The sequence below is a fragment of the Oncorhynchus mykiss genome, chromosome 18 (assembly GCF_013265735.2).
Source record: "Oncorhynchus mykiss isolate Arlee chromosome 18, USDA_OmykA_1.1, whole genome shotgun sequence".
Lineage (NCBI taxonomy): Eukaryota > Metazoa > Chordata > Actinopteri > Salmoniformes > Salmonidae > Oncorhynchus > Oncorhynchus mykiss.
Genome location: NC_048582.1, coordinates 51,757,726 through 51,772,689, shown reverse-complemented (window position 1 = coordinate 51,772,689; position 14,964 = coordinate 51,757,726). Strand labels below are relative to the sequence as shown.

The following is a 14,964-nucleotide window of genomic DNA, read 5'->3' as shown; positions in this document are numbered from 1 at the left end:
TACAGGCCTCTCTCATCTTTTTAAGTGGGAGAACTTGCACAATTGGTGGCTGACTAAATACTTTTTTGCCCCACTATATATAATAATGGCACAGGACTTATACACATGTCTTGTCTGCTAAATGAACAAGCCTCCCCATCCAACCTGACAGCGCTTGAGAGGATCTGCAGAGAAGAATGGGAGAAACTCCCCAAATACAGGTGTGCCAAGCTTGTAGCGTCATACCCAAGAAGACTTGAGGCTGTAATCGCTGCCAAAGGTGCTTCAACAAAGTTCTGAGTAAAGGGTCTGATTACTTATTTATATTTAATACATTTGCAACTGTTTTTAAACATCTGTTTTTGCTTTGTCATTAAAAAAACAACTATTTAATCCATTTTAGAATAAGGCTGTAATGTAACAAAATGTGGAAAAAGTCAAGGGGTCTGAATACTTTCCGAATGCACTGCATGTTAATTAACGGACAATTACCGTGAGAACGGCAGTCTTTTGCATGACAATAACCGGCTGACAAAATGTTATGACCACCACAGCCATAGTCCTCACCATCTTGCTCTTGACCAGTTCCTCGATGGCGCTCACCAGCTCTGCTGCGCTGGGCGTCTCAGAACTGCACGGCCGGACGGACAGGCGGGAGGAGCTCTGGACAGGGATGCAGGGAGAAAGGTGTTAACATATTCCCCTCAGCGTAGTCTTACTACATGATTTGGCTAAAGGCTTCATTTAATACCATTCCAGTTCAGTTATCCATCAAACAACCAATCAATAAAAGTTCACTTGTGGAACACCCTTTCAAGGGAGAAAATTAAAAACATTTCATCTGGAGAGATGGACCCAAAACTACTGAAAAGACAATTTAAGAAAACATTTTTTTTTCTGGATAGATCCCCAAATATTCCTGAGGCATACAGTACATTTAATGACAGGTACAAATGTAGCCTGTATGTTGGTGATGTCTAAGTCGGATGTTGGTTTGTTTACGATGACGTCATCTCTCTTAGTCTACCTCTACAATGTTACCGTTACGGTTGTATTTTGATCCTCTGCTCTCAATGAAGGATCCAATGTTGACCAGAACAAGAAAGAGGTTCTGATATGAAGTTGAAGGGTATAGTGAATCTATGATCACTAAAAGAAAGTGCTTAACGTGACAAAAGGGGAAAACAGTCTGCAATGAGTCTCCTAGGAACGAGGTCAAATCTATGACATTGAAAAACAAGAGCAGGAAAGAGGTTACACAGGTGTGCAAGTCAGAAAGTAGAAGTACAAAAGAAAGTGTAAGAGAGTGTAAATGAGAGAGGTTAATGTTAGGAGATGTAAAAAAGAGAAAGTGTAAGAGAGTGTAAATGAGAGAGGTTAATGTTAGGAGATGTAAAAAAGAGAAAGTGTAAGAGAGTGTAAATGAGAGAGGTTAATGTTAGGAGATGTAAAAAAGAAAGTGTAAGAGAGTGTAAATGAGAGAGGTTAATGTTAGGAGATGTAAAAAAGAGAAAGTGTAAATGAGAGAGGTTAATGTTAGGAGATGTAAAAAAGTGAAAGTGTAAGAGAGTGTAAATGAGACAGGTTAATGTTAGGAGATGTAAAAAAGAGAAAGTGTAAGAGAGTGTAAATGAGACAGGTTAATGTTAGGAGATGTAAAAAAGAGAAAGTGTAAGAGAGTGTAAATGAGAGAGGTTAATGTTAGGAGATGTAAAAAAGAGAAAGTGTAAGAGAGTGTAAATGAGAGAGGTTAATGTTAGGAGATGTAAAAAAGAAAGTGTAAGAGAGTGTAAATGAGAGAGGTTAATGTTAGGAGATGTAAAAAAGAGAAAGTGTAAATGAGAGAGGTTAATGTTAGGAGATGTAAAAAAGAGAAAGTGTAAGAGAGTGTAAATGAGAGAGGTTAATGTTAGGAGATGTAAAAAAGAGAAAGTGTAAATGAGAGAGGTTAATGTTAGGAGATGTAAAAAAGAGAAAGTGTAAGAGAGTGTAAATGAGAGAGGTTAATGTTAGGAGATGTAAAAAAGAGAAAGTGTAAGAGAGTGTAAATGAGAGAGGTTAATGTTAGGAGATGTAAAAAAGAGAAAGTGTAAGAGAGTGTAAATGAGAGAGGTTAATGTTAGGAGATATAAAAGAGAAAGTGTAAGAGAGTGTAAATGAGAGAGGTTAATATTAGGAGATGTAAAAAAGAGAAAGTGTAAGAGAGTGTAAATGAGAGAGGTTAATGTTAGGAGATGTAAAAAAGAGAATGTGTAAGAGAGTGTAAATGAGAGAGGTTAATGTTAGGAGATGTAAAAAAGAGAAAGTGTAAGAGAGTGTAAATGAGAGAGGTTAATGTTAGGAGATGTAAAAAAGAGAAAGTATATGAGATGTGAACTCATTATAATAATAATAATAATAATAATAATAATAATAATAATAAGGGAATTGGAAAACATATATAAACGATAATGAACTGGAACTGGCCATTGAAAGAGAAAAAAGAGATGTTAAGCGTAAGATATGAGCTTTAAAGAATCAGAGAATACAAAATAAAGATGTGAGATGAGTTAAATATGAACTGTACACTGCAGAAGGACATTGATAAAGAAAGGAGGGACAATAAAGTGTATGAGAGAGTCTCACCCTTGCTGTGCTGTCTCCAGACTGTGCTGTGCCCCACTAAGGGTCTGTGTGTGGTGGGGTGTTGGGCTGTACCCTCTGGCCACACCAGGGCTTACAGTAGGTGCCAATTAATCACACGGTGCAATGGGGTTAACGCACACAGGGGGTGAAGACGGGTGAGGAGGGGTGAGGAGGAGGGAGTAAGGGGGGTCTGATTCATCGGTTTGTCTGTACGAGTGTTCCGAACGCAAGACGTTGCCCTTAGGTACAGATCTAGGATCAGTTTGCACCAATTTTATCCGGAATAGTGTGAAAGAACGCAAAACTGACCTTGCATCAGCCTCTAGAGACTTCTACCTACTCAGTTCTGCGTGTGCCTCCGAGTTATTCTGAGGGTGCAATCACGCAACAAACAGAGGAGTTACCAGGCAACGAGGCAGATAAATAATTTAAAAAAAAAATAAATGTAAAAGTGCATAATAAAATGTAATGTCGTTTTTTGAAGGAACTAGTCTGATGATGATAAAATGTAAAATAATCCAAACTAAAAATACAGATGGAGAGAGGGAGTAATTCTATAGTTGAATAAAAGCCCTGCAGATACTGAGAGCAGAGAGTGAGCAGATTTGGGCATAGAAGAGAGGCTGAGAGAGCAAGCGAGAGTAAGGCAGGCAGAATAAAAGAGAGAGAGAGAGAGACGTTTGGAAGAGTGTCCTTTTCCTCAGAGAGAAACCTAGAAAGACCTAGAAGACAGGAACGGCGTAAAAATTCTACATCTGTTGTCCTTCAACTAACTTTCATAAGAAGAACCGGAAGAAAAACAGCCACTACGTCTATAGTACAGTTACCGATAGGGGGAAAAGAGAGAGAGCGAAAGAGAATGTGAGAGAGAGAGAGGAGAGAGAACTGAAGTATCGAGGGAAGAGAAAAGGAGGGAAAGAGAGATGGAAGGATTGTTTCAGGAGATGGAGAGGTATGGAAACTGAGACAAAGCAAAGACAGGACATAAATCAAGATAATGCTACAGCATGGTAAACAGTCAACAGACAGCAAACCAACGATACAGTCGGAAACAAAAACAAAAAGAGAAACACAAATTAGTGTCAGAGAAAAACGCTGCTGTACCAAGACAAGGTGACTCCACGACGGCTACAGTAACGGGTGCATTTCCTTTCTATTCGAATAGCAGCCTCAATGTTTCATAACACATTGAGGCCTGTATTCACAAAGAGTCGTCTCCGAGTAGGATCACTTCTGCCTTTCATCGTAATGAATAAGAGAAGGGACCCAATCCTAGATCAGCACTCTTACGCTGAGACGTTTTGTGAATTATGGCCCCTGCTAAGAAGGACGTGATAAGACAACTAACTCAAATTGATGTAATGTTTGTCTGTAGAATATAATAACAAAATAATCAAACTCATGACTAAATCATAGGAGAGAGAAACCGTAACAGAAAGGATGAGTTCGCTGGGTGGGAGATCTTCGATTCACGTTGTAGTCATTTAGTAGACACTTATCCAGAGAGACTTACAGAAGCAATTAGGGTTAAGTGCCTTGTTCAAGGGTTAGGGTTAGGGTTAGGGTTAGGGTTAAGTGCCTTGTTCAAGGGTTAGGGTTAGGGTTAAGTGCCTTGTTCAAGGGTTAGGGTTAAGTGCCTTGTTCAAGGGTTAGGGTTAGGGTTAGGTGCCTTGTTCAAGGGTTAGGATTAGGGTTAGGGTTAGGGTTAAGGTTAGGGTTAGGGTTAAGGTTAAGGTTAGGGTTAGGGTTAGGTCTAGGGTTAGGGTTAGGGTTAAGTGCCTTGTTCAAGGGTTAGGGTTAGGGTTAGGGTTAGGTGCCTTGTTCAAGGGTTAGGGTTAGGGTTAGGGTTAAGTGCCTTGTTCAAGGGTACATTTTGTACTATTTTTATTAACAACAACAAAAAACATTGAATTAATCAAATATTATTATCAGTCTTCTTTCTCAAATGAAGGGTAGTTGAAATGGGGGTAGTTTAGGGTTGTTACTGGTTATAAACCGATCTGTCATTTTTGATGTGTCTACCAGTTGACCTCGGCTCTCTTTCCTTTACCCCCCTCCCCACCCCTCCACCTTACCCTCCTGAGAGTCAGGCTGACCTATTCTCTACCTCCCCTCTCCCCTAACCCTTACCTTGTCGTCCTGTGCGTCAGGCTGCAGTAGGCTGTGTTGCTGGATGGCCATGGGGGGTGGTAGGGGTACAGAGTCGGCCCCCTCCTCACCCTCCTCCTCTCCACAGCTCTGCATCCCAGAGGACGAGGACTTGGACAGGGTCCCACTAGAGAGGCCCTCGTTACGCACTCTCTGTAGAGGAGAGAGAGAGAAGAGAGGGAGAGGGAAAGAGGTTAGATAGAGACAGAGACAGACAGAGGAGAGAGTAGAGAGAGGAGAGAGGGAAAGAGGTTAGATAGAGATAGAGACAGACAGAGGAGAGAGGGAGAGGGAAAGAGGTTAGATAGAGATAGAGACAGACAGAGTAGAGAGGAGAGGGTAGAGAGAGGAGAGAGGGTAGAGGGAAAGAGGTTAGATAGAGATAGAGACAGACAGAGTAGAGAGAGGAGAGGGTAGAGAGAGGAGAGAGGGTAGAGGGAAAGAGGTTAGATAGAGATAGAGACAGGAGAGGGTAGAGAGAGGAGAGAGGGAGAGGGAGAGGGAAAGAGGTTAGATAGAGATAGAGACAGACAGAGTAGAGAGTAGAGAGAGGAGAGGGTAGAGAGAGGGGAGAAGGAAAGAGGTTAGATAGAGATAGAGACAGACAGAGTAGAGAGTAGAGAGAGGAGAGGGTAGAGAGAGGAGAGGGTAGAGAGAGGAGAGAGGGTAGAGGGAAAGAGAAGACACAGACACACAGAAGACTTTGAGGTCTCCCCCTTACCTCCTCCACAGTCTCGTCCTGGGGTGTAGCAGCGCTGTCGTCAGAGTCTTTCTGGGTGCTGCCCGTCATCTCGCCACTCTTCCTCACCTTCTTGTGTTTGTGCGCCAGCTTCTTCACGTGCCCGTCTGCCTTGCCACTGCTCAAACGACGCACTGGGCTGGTCAGCCACTTACGCAGGGTGTTACCTGGGACAAGGCGGTAGAGAATGTTAACACTGACATCTAGGCACACACAATCACACACCTTCTCCTTTTCCACCACTGTGAATTTAGAACTGTTTGTTCAATCCCTTTGTAAAAAATTGGCGAGGTGTGTGTGTTTACCTGGTCGTTTAGTTCCGGGCGAGGTGAGTGTGTTTACCTGGTCGTTTAGGTCCGGGCGAGGTGAGTGTGTTTACCTGGTTGTTTAGTTCCGGGCGAGGTGAGTGTGTTTACCTGGTCGTTTAGGTCCGGGCGAGGTGAGTGTGTTTACCTGGTCGTTTAGGTCCGGGCGAGGTGAGTGTGTTTACCTGGTCGTTTAGGTCCGGGCGAGGTGAGTGTGTTTACCTGGTCGTTTAGGTCCGGGCGAGGTGTGTGTGTTTACCTGGTCGTTTAGGTCCGGGCGAGGTGTGTGTGATTACCTGGTCGTTTAGGTCCGGGCGAGGTGTGTGTGATTACCTGGTCGTTTAGGTCCGGGCGAGGTGTGTGAGCCCATGCCGTGATGCCCGGGCTGCAGGGTGGCAGAGGAGCCTGGCATGATGGAGTCATTACTACACACTGACAGAGTGTCTGGATAGGAGGAGGGGGAGGAGGGAGAGCGAAAGAGAGGTTATCAAAGTCTTGAACACACCCATAACACATTTAATAATAACCATTATTATAACCTGGGGTGTTCCAGCCCTGAATGCTGATTGGCTGACAGCCGTGGTATATCAGACCGTTTACCACGGGTATGACAACTAGTTTTTTTACTGTTCTAATTACGATGATAACCAGTTTATAATAGCAATAAGGCACCTCGGGGGTTTGTGGTATATGACCAATATACCACAGCCTAGGGCTTTACCAAGCACTACGCGTTGCGTGATGCATAAGAACAGCCCTTAGCCGTGGAATATTGGCCATATACCACACCCCCTCTGGCCTTATTGCTTAAATATAGGACTTTCTGAAACTCAAAAGACGCTGTCCCCTACTACAGATCTCCTCACCCACCTTTATGGTTGAATATCCCCTCCATCTCCATGGAGGAGCGTGAGTGGGCGATGCAGAGCATGGTGCAGGGTACCAGTCCCTCGTGGGCAGGGGAGCGGTCCGTGGTCCTCACCAGACACCAGTCAGGCTTGTCATGGCACCTCTCCAGGACCTCCACAGTCTGGCCCCTCCGGACGGTCAGCTCGTTGCTGTTACCAGCCATGAAGTCATGGATCACCACGGTCAGCTCACAGCCACCGGACAGCTGGAGGAGAGGAGAGAGAGATGGTCAGGGGGAATGTAGTATCCTAGGAGGAGGTGGATCATTATTACATCATTCCCCTACGAGGGTAAAGCAGGCAACAAAGTCCTCAGGTCCTTTTCAACTGAAGCCTTCTCTTCATGATAAAACGTCATTTTAGAAATACTGTGTGCTGTTCTCACCCGTCTATGTTCTGTGCAGCCAGAGAGTTGACCAGAGTGTGTGTGTGTGTGTGCTCACCTTGTCACTGTCCAGTGTGTTCTGTGAGGTGCGTGAGGCAATAGAGATGGTGTCTGGTTGGCTGCTGCCATCACCCTGGCTGTCCAAGTCCTCTCCATCCCTATCAAACCCCAAACACAGACAGAGGTCAGTGTGTGTGTGTGTGTATACACGCATATAAGTGTATGTGTGTCTCTGTGTGTGTAGGTGTGTATAGTATACTAATGCACTCGTGTACCTGTACCTGCGGTGTCCCTTGTGATGCTTGGCGGTGGCAGACTTAGGGATGTGTATGGGTTCCTTCAGAGCTCCTCTCAGGTGGATGGTTCGATCCTGAATCACCTCCCTGATGTGTTTGATCCAGTCCTGCTTGTTCTCAATGCTCGACGCCTGCCATTGGCCAGGGAGAAAGGGTCAAAGGTTAATTCCCAAAATCACCACGGTCTCTGAAGTCATATTTTAGTCTAAACAGGTCCATAGACCCCACTGGAGAATGCACCGTTATATTCCAATACCCACATTAGCATACCATTTAGAATGAACCGTTATATTCCAATACCCACATTAGCATACCATTTAGAATGCACCGTTATATTCCAATACCCACATTAGCATACCATTTAGAATGCACCGTTATATTCCAATACCTACATTAGCATACCATTTAGAATGAACCGTTATATTCCAATACCCACATTAGCATACCATTTAGAATGAACCGTTATATTCCAATACCCACATTAGCATACCATTTAGAATGAACCGTTATATTCCAATACCCACATTAGCATACCATTTAGAATGCACCGTTATATTCCAATACCCACATTAGCATACCATTTAGAATGCACCGTTATATTCCAATACCTACATTAGCATACCATTTAGAATGAACCGTTATATTCCAATACCCACATTAGCATACCATTTAGAATGAACCGTTATATTCCAATACCCACATTAGCATACCATTTAGAATGAACCGTTATATTCCAATACCCACATTAGCATACCATTTAGAATGCACCGTTATATTCCAATACCCACATTAGCATACCATTTAGAATGCACCGTTATATTCCAATACCCACATTAGCATACCATTTAGAATGAACCGTTATATTCCAATACCCACATTAGCATACCATTTAGAATGAACCGTTATATTCCAATACCCACATTAGCATACCATTTAGAATGAACCGTTATATTCCAATACCCACATTAGCATACCATTTAGAATGAACCGTTATATTCCAATACCCACATTAGCATACCATTTAGAATGAACCGTTATATTCCAATACCCACATTAGCATACCATTTAGAATGAACCGTTATATTCCAATACCTACATTAGCATACCATTTAGAATGAACAGTTATATTCCAATACCCACATTAGCATACCATTTAGAATGAACCGTTATATTCCAATACCCACATTAGCATACCATTTAGAATGAACCGTTATATTCCAATACCCACATTAGCATACCATTTAGAATGAACCGTTATATTCCAATACCCACATTAGCATACCATTTAGAATGAACAGTTATATTCCAATACCCACATTAGCATACCATTTAGAATGCATGCGCATCACATGGCTTCATTCTAAGTAGTAAGCTAGTGTGGACATTGAAACAGAAAAGGGAGAGTAGGAGAGGAGACAGAGAGAATTCCACAGTAGACTATTGAGATGCAGCTGAGGGCTGTGTTAGGTGTTAGGCTAGTTAGTACAGTATTACTCACCATTGATCCATGTTTGCATCCCTGACTTGGCTTTGGTTCAAATATAGAATAGAGAATTTCACTGTTTTGTTTTTAGTTCATTTATATGACATTTTATATGAGGACAGAATGTCTGGAGATGACAAACGGACAACAGTCCCAGTATTTTGGTGGTGGCCAGTTAATGGTTAATATGGGCAGCACAGGTAGATGAGCAGAATAGGAACAGAGTCAATACACTGTGTTAGACACATCGGGTTAGGAGCAGGGAAACATACTTTTACAACCACTGGCACAAACATAAAGCTTCCGTATTAAAACTAGCTTTGGAGGTGGGTGTTCAAAAAAGTAAGATGTTGAGTTTGGTAAGGAGAGAAAAAAGAGAGAGCGATGGAAAGAGGAAGAAAGGAAGATGGGAGAGAGAGAAGGAAAATTAAAGAAAGAGGGTCAACATGTGAGGTGTCAAATCATAAAAAAAAAGAAGAGATCCATTTTTCTAGACAATAAATATGTATAGGCCTCGACTCCATACAAAGGATATAGAATGTAGTGGGAGCGTGTGGGAGCTTGAAGAATTGTTGGAGTTTAGGGGTTAAAGTTCATGTCAGTGGTGTTGGCGTAAGCATTGGTTGGTAGCCCACGGTTGGTTAGCGAACGAACGGTTAATATTCAGAGATACAAACATAAACAAAACGGCCCAAGACGCAGATGTACTGTACTAGACTAGACTGTATGATAGAACAGTCATCAGACAGAACACAGAGAGATAAAGAGACCAGGGTAACAGATGTACTGTACTAGACTAGACTGTATGATAGAACAGTCATCAGACAGAACACAGAGAGATAAAGAGACCAGGGTAACAGATGTACTGTACTAGACTAGACTGTATGATAGAACAGTCATCAGACAGAACACAGAGAGATAAAGAGACCAGGGTAACAGATGTACTGTACTAGACTAGACTGTATGATAGAACAGTCATCAGACAGAACACAGAGAGATAAAGAGACCAGGGAAACAGATGTACTGTACTAGACTAGACTGTATGATAGAACAGTCATCAGACAGAACACAGAGAGATAAAGAGACCAGGGTAACAGATGTACTGTACTAGACTAGACTGTATGATAGAACAGTCATCAGACAGAACACAGAGAGATAAAGAGACCAGGGAAACAGATGTACTGTACTAGACTAGACTGTATGATAGAACAGTCATCAGACAGAACACAGAGAGATAAAGAGACCAGGGTAACAGATGTACTGTACTAGACTAGACTGTATGATAGAACAGTCATCAGACAGAACACAGAGAGATAAAGAGACTAGGGTAACATACGTATAGAGATCGAGAGAGGGAGAGAAATACAGAGAGAAACAAGAAACAGAGAAGCACATACGAAGCTTCACACAAAGCTTCACATCCACCAGACAGCAGCATAGAGTCATGCAATCAAACGGGGAAGATGAAAAGGGGGGAGGAGAAGAGAAGAGACGGAAAAGAAAAGATGGGATGTGAGGAGAGGAAAGTAAAAGAAAGGAGGAGAGAGTAATAAGGCAGAGAGAGGAGAGGAGATAGAGAGGAGAGGAGAGAGAGAAGGGAGAGAGAGGAGGAGAAGAGGAGAGGAGAGAGAGAGGAGAGGTGAGGAGAGAGTAATAAGGCAGAGAGAGGAGAGGAGATAGAGAGGAGAGGAGAGGAGAGAGATAAGGGAGAGAGAGGAGGAGAAGAGGAGAGGAGATAGAGAGGAGAGGTGAGGAGAGAGAGAGGAGAGGTGAGGAGAGAGTAATAAGGCAGAGAGAGGAGGAGATAGAGAGGAGAGGAGAGGAGAGGAGGAGATAGAGAGGAGAGGAGAGGAGAGGAGAGAGATAAGGGAGAGAGAGGAGGAGAAGAGGAGATAGAGAGGAGATAGAGAGGAGAGGAGAGGAGAGGAGAGGTGAGGAGAGAGAGAGAGGAGAGGTGAGGAGAGAGAGAGGAGAGGTGAGGAGAGAGAGAAGAGAGGTGAGGAGAGAGTAATAAGGCAGAGAGAGGAGAGGAGATAGAGAGGAGATAGAGAGGAGAGGTGAGGAGAGAGAGAGGAGAGGTGAGGAGAGAGTAATAAGGCAGGGAGAGGAGAGGGGATAGAGAGGAGAGGTGAGGAGATAGTAATAAGGCAGAGAGAGGAAGAGGAGAGGAGAGGAGAGGAGAGAGTAATAAGGCAGAGAGAGGAGAGGAGATAGAGAGGAGAGGAGATAGAGAGGAGAGGAGAGGTGAGGAGAGAGAGAGGAGAGGTGAGGAGAGAGAGAGGAGAGGTGAGGAGAGAGAGAAGAGAGGTGAGGAGAGAGAGAAGAGAGGTGAGGAGAGAGTAATAAGGCAGAGAGAGGAGAGGAGATAGAGAGGAGATAGAGAGGAGAGGTGAGGAGAGAGAGAGGAGAGGTGAGGAGAGAGTAATAAGGCAGGGAGAGGAGAGGAGATAGAGAGGAGAGGTGAGGAGATAGTAATAAGACAGAGAGAGGAAGAGGAGAGGAGAGGAGAGGAGAGAGATAAGGGAGAGAGAGGAGGAGAAGAGGAGAGAAGATAGAGGAGAGGTGAGGAGAGAGAGAAGAGAGATGAGGAGAGAGTAATAAGGCAGAGAGAGGAGAGGAGATAGAGAGGAGAGGTGAGGAGATAGTAATAAGGCAGAGAGAGGAAGAGGAGAGGAGAGGAGAGGAGAGAGTAATAAGGCAGAGAGAGGAGAGGAGATAGAGAGGAGAGGTGAGGAGAGAGAGAGGAGAGGTGAGGAGAGAGAGAGGAGAGGTGAGGAGAGAGAGAAGAGAGGTGAGGAGAGTAATAAGGCAGAGAGAGGAGAGGAGATAGAGAGGAGATAGAGAGGAGAGGTGAGGAGAGAGAGGAGGAGAGGAGGAGAAGAGAAAATAGAGAAAGGAGAGGGAGAGGAGAGACGGAGGGGAGGAGAAGAGAGAGAGAGGAGGAGAAGAGGAGAGAAGGAAGAGAGAGGAGGAGAAGAGGAGAGAGAGAGAGAGAGAGGGGGAGAAGAGGCGAGGAGAAGAGAAAAGAGAGCGAAATGAGAGGGAGAGGAGAGAAGAGAGGAGGAGAAGAGAGAGCAGGAGAAGAGAGAGAAGGGAGAGAGAGGAGGAGAAGAGAGAGAGGAGGGAGAGAGAGGAGGGAGAGAGAGGAGGAGAAGAGGAGAGGAGGAGAAGAGGAAAGAGAAAAGAAAGAGAAAGGAGAGAGGTATTCTTCTATGTTCTTACCTTGAGTACGATCTTGTTGTCGGAGGTGGGGGTTCGTCCCACCCACAGAGCAAACTTACAGGGGTCTCCCTCAACGTGCTCTGTTACCCCCAACTCTGACGTCTGGAGAGAGGGAGACAAATTACTGCCATTTTGGAGACAAATTACTGCCATTTTATAGGAATTCCTTTGGCAATATGCAATACGTATCTGTCTATTTCTAGCCAATGACACACCAGAAACAGAGAGAGAGAGAGAGAGAGAGAGAGAGAGAGAGAGAGAGAGAGAGAGAGAGAGAGAGACAACTAAAGAGAAAGAAAGAGAGAGAGAGAGAGAGACACAACTAGAGAGAGAGAGACACAACTAAAGAGAAAGAGAGAGAGAGAGACACACAACTAAAGAGAAAGAAAGAGAGAGAGACAACTAAAGAGAAAGAAAGACACAGAGAGAGAGAGAGAGACACAACTAAAGAGAAAGAAAGACACAGAGAGAGAGAGAGACAACTAAAGAGAAAGAAAGAGAGAGAGAGAGAGACACAACTAAAGAGAAAGAAAGAGAGAGAGAGAGACACACAACTAACGAGAAAGAAAGACAGAGAGAGAGAGACACACACAACTAAAGAGAAAGACAGAGAGAGAGAGAGAGAGAGAGACACAACTAAAGAGAAAGAAAGACAGAGAGAGAGAGAGAGAGAGACAACTAAAGAGAAAGAAAGACAGAGAGAGAGAGAGACACACAACTAAAGAGAAAGAAAGACAGAGAGAGAGAGACACAACTAAAGAGAAAGAAAGACACAGAGAGAGAGACACAACTAAAGAGAAAGAAAGACAGAGAGAGAGAGAGAGATACACAACTAAAGAGAAAGAAAGACAGAGAGAGAGAGAGAGAGACACAACTAAAGAGAAAGAAAGACAGAGAGAGAGAGAGAGAGAGACACAACTAAAGAGAAAGAAAGACAGAGAGAGAGAGAGAGAGAGACACAACTAAAGAGAAAGAAAGACAGAGAGAGAGAGAGAGACACAACTAAAGAGAAAGAAAGACAGAGAGAGAGAGAGAGAGACACAACTAAAGAGAAAGAAAGACAGAGCGAGAGAGACACAACTAAAGAGAAAGAAAGACAGAGAGAGAGAGGGACAACTAAAGAGAAAGAAAGACAGAGAGAGAGAGAGAGAGAGACACAACTAAAGAGAAAGAAAGACAGAGAGAGAGAGACACAACTAAAGAGAAAGAAAGACAGAGAGAGAGAGAGACACAACTAAAGAGAAAGAAAGACAGAGAGAGAGAGAGAGAGAGACACAACTAAAGAGAAAGAAAGACACAGAGAGAGAGAGACAACTAAAGAGAAAGAAAGACAGAGAGAGAGAGAGACACAACTAAAGAGAAAGAAAGACAGAGAGAGAGAGACAGACAAAGGGAACGACTAAAACAGAAAAGAGAGAGAGACAAGAGAAAGAATGTTGTACTCACGTAAAGTCTGCTCTTGTACATGTACTTGCTCCGTCCGTTGGAGTCTTTGACCTCCTTGCTGAAGATGAGGGACATCTCGAAGAGGAAGAGGTGACGCTCGCGTCCCTTGCGGATCAGAGTTTTAGGATCCCACACATGGAAGGACTCCTGCAGGATTAACTCTCCCTGAGACTCGATGTTCTCGTCGAAACCTACAGGAGAGGGGGAGGGGGGAGGAAGAGAGTGTTCAAGAAAGAGTTACTTCACCATGCGCATGTGCATAAGCATTGTTGACTTTGAAAGTGTGTGCGTGTATGTGCACGTGTGTATGCGCGTGTGTGTGTATGTGTCTCTCACCCTCCAGCATTGAGAGGTGCATGGCGTCGTTGGCTCTCTTGGGGACACTGAGCATGACCTCCAGTCCATCCTTGATCTCTCCTTTCCCCTCCTCACAGCATGTCAGCAGCTCCTACATACACCAGAAAGGTACCATCAACAAATACCCTTTGAAAGCAAATATGTCATATTTATTGTGAATGATAATATGCCCATTAGGTGGATTACCCATAACCTGGGATGTACTGGTGAACAAAAAGATGAGCTGAACGCCAGCCGAGATGGCATGTAACGTAAACACTGATGCTAACTAGTGTGATGGGTGCATAAAAGCTAATCACCAAATAAAAAGGTATGTCCCTACATTCCTGCTCATCACTATGTAAACATAAGCAAATATAAACAGACATTTGTAGAGGTTGTGTATGTGCTTTATAAAAGGGGGTTGCTATGGTTACCTTGAGCAGGAGCTGGTACTTGGTGATTCGCTGAACAGGCTTGATCAGGTAGGAGGAGATGGAGTTGGCCAATCGGTGCCTCTGCTGGATCTCCTGTACACGCCCACACAGAGAAACACATTGGGTGTGATTGGGTGCAGAGAGCTGTCACTCACAGTATGGGCCAATAGGAGGGCAGGGTACTCACGTCAAAGTAGGGTCCAGCATGCTCTAAGATGAGCTGGGTGGAGTCTGGTTTGTTCTTACAGTAGTTGACGTACATCTGGAACTTATCAGCCTGGACACACAGATACACAACAAAGAGTTAAAACAAATGTAGCTACTCAAAAGTGCCTAGTTAAATAAAGGCTAAATAAATAAATAAATACAATTTTAAAAAGGGCATGCGTTTCCTTTTTGACCAATCACATATAAGTAGAGATATTAAGTCTTTATACCTGTCCTAAGAAATCATTATTTGTACCTGTCCTTACATGTCCTAAGAAATCACTATGTCCACCTATCCTAAGAAATCACTATTTCCACCTATCCTTACATGTCCTAAGAAATCATTATTTGTACATGTCCTAAGAAATCCTTATTTGTACCTGTCCTAAGAAATCATTCTCTATCTTTTTCACCGATGTCACAGACGGAGGACCTAAGCCCTAGGACC

General features: G+C 43.7%; 1 protein-coding gene across 9 annotated transcripts in view; it reads right to left on the bottom strand.

Moving 5' to 3' along the window:
* LOC110496473 (triple functional domain protein) overlaps positions 1-14,964 on the bottom strand; it is a 122,027-nt gene that overhangs the window by 16,775 nt on the left and 90,288 nt on the right. For 4 of the 9 annotated variants that reach the window (XM_036953054.1, XM_036953056.1, XM_036953059.1 and 1 more), the window contains 13 exons: positions 14,497-14,586; positions 14,310-14,402; positions 13,873-13,984; positions 13,537-13,727; positions 12,091-12,192; positions 8,884-8,913; positions 7,365-7,516; positions 7,148-7,247; positions 6,667-6,910; positions 6,130-6,240; positions 5,474-5,658; positions 4,735-4,905; positions 547-642 (listed from right to left, as the gene is read on the bottom strand). In XM_036953054.1, the coding sequence (XP_036808949.1) occupies positions 547-642; positions 4,735-4,905; positions 5,474-5,658; positions 6,130-6,240; positions 6,667-6,910; positions 7,148-7,247; positions 7,365-7,516; positions 8,884-8,913; positions 12,091-12,192; positions 13,537-13,727; positions 13,873-13,984; positions 14,310-14,402; positions 14,497-14,586 (1,677 nt within the window). Of the gene's footprint in view, positions 1-546; positions 643-3,365; positions 3,605-4,734; positions 4,906-5,473; positions 5,659-6,129; positions 6,241-6,666; positions 6,911-7,147; positions 7,248-7,364; positions 7,517-8,883; positions 8,914-12,090; positions 12,193-13,536; positions 13,728-13,872; positions 13,985-14,309; positions 14,403-14,496; positions 14,587-14,964 lie in introns of those variants that run through there. The other 5 variants (XM_036953058.1, XM_036953060.1, XM_036953055.1 and 2 more) reach the window with 4 other exon arrangements.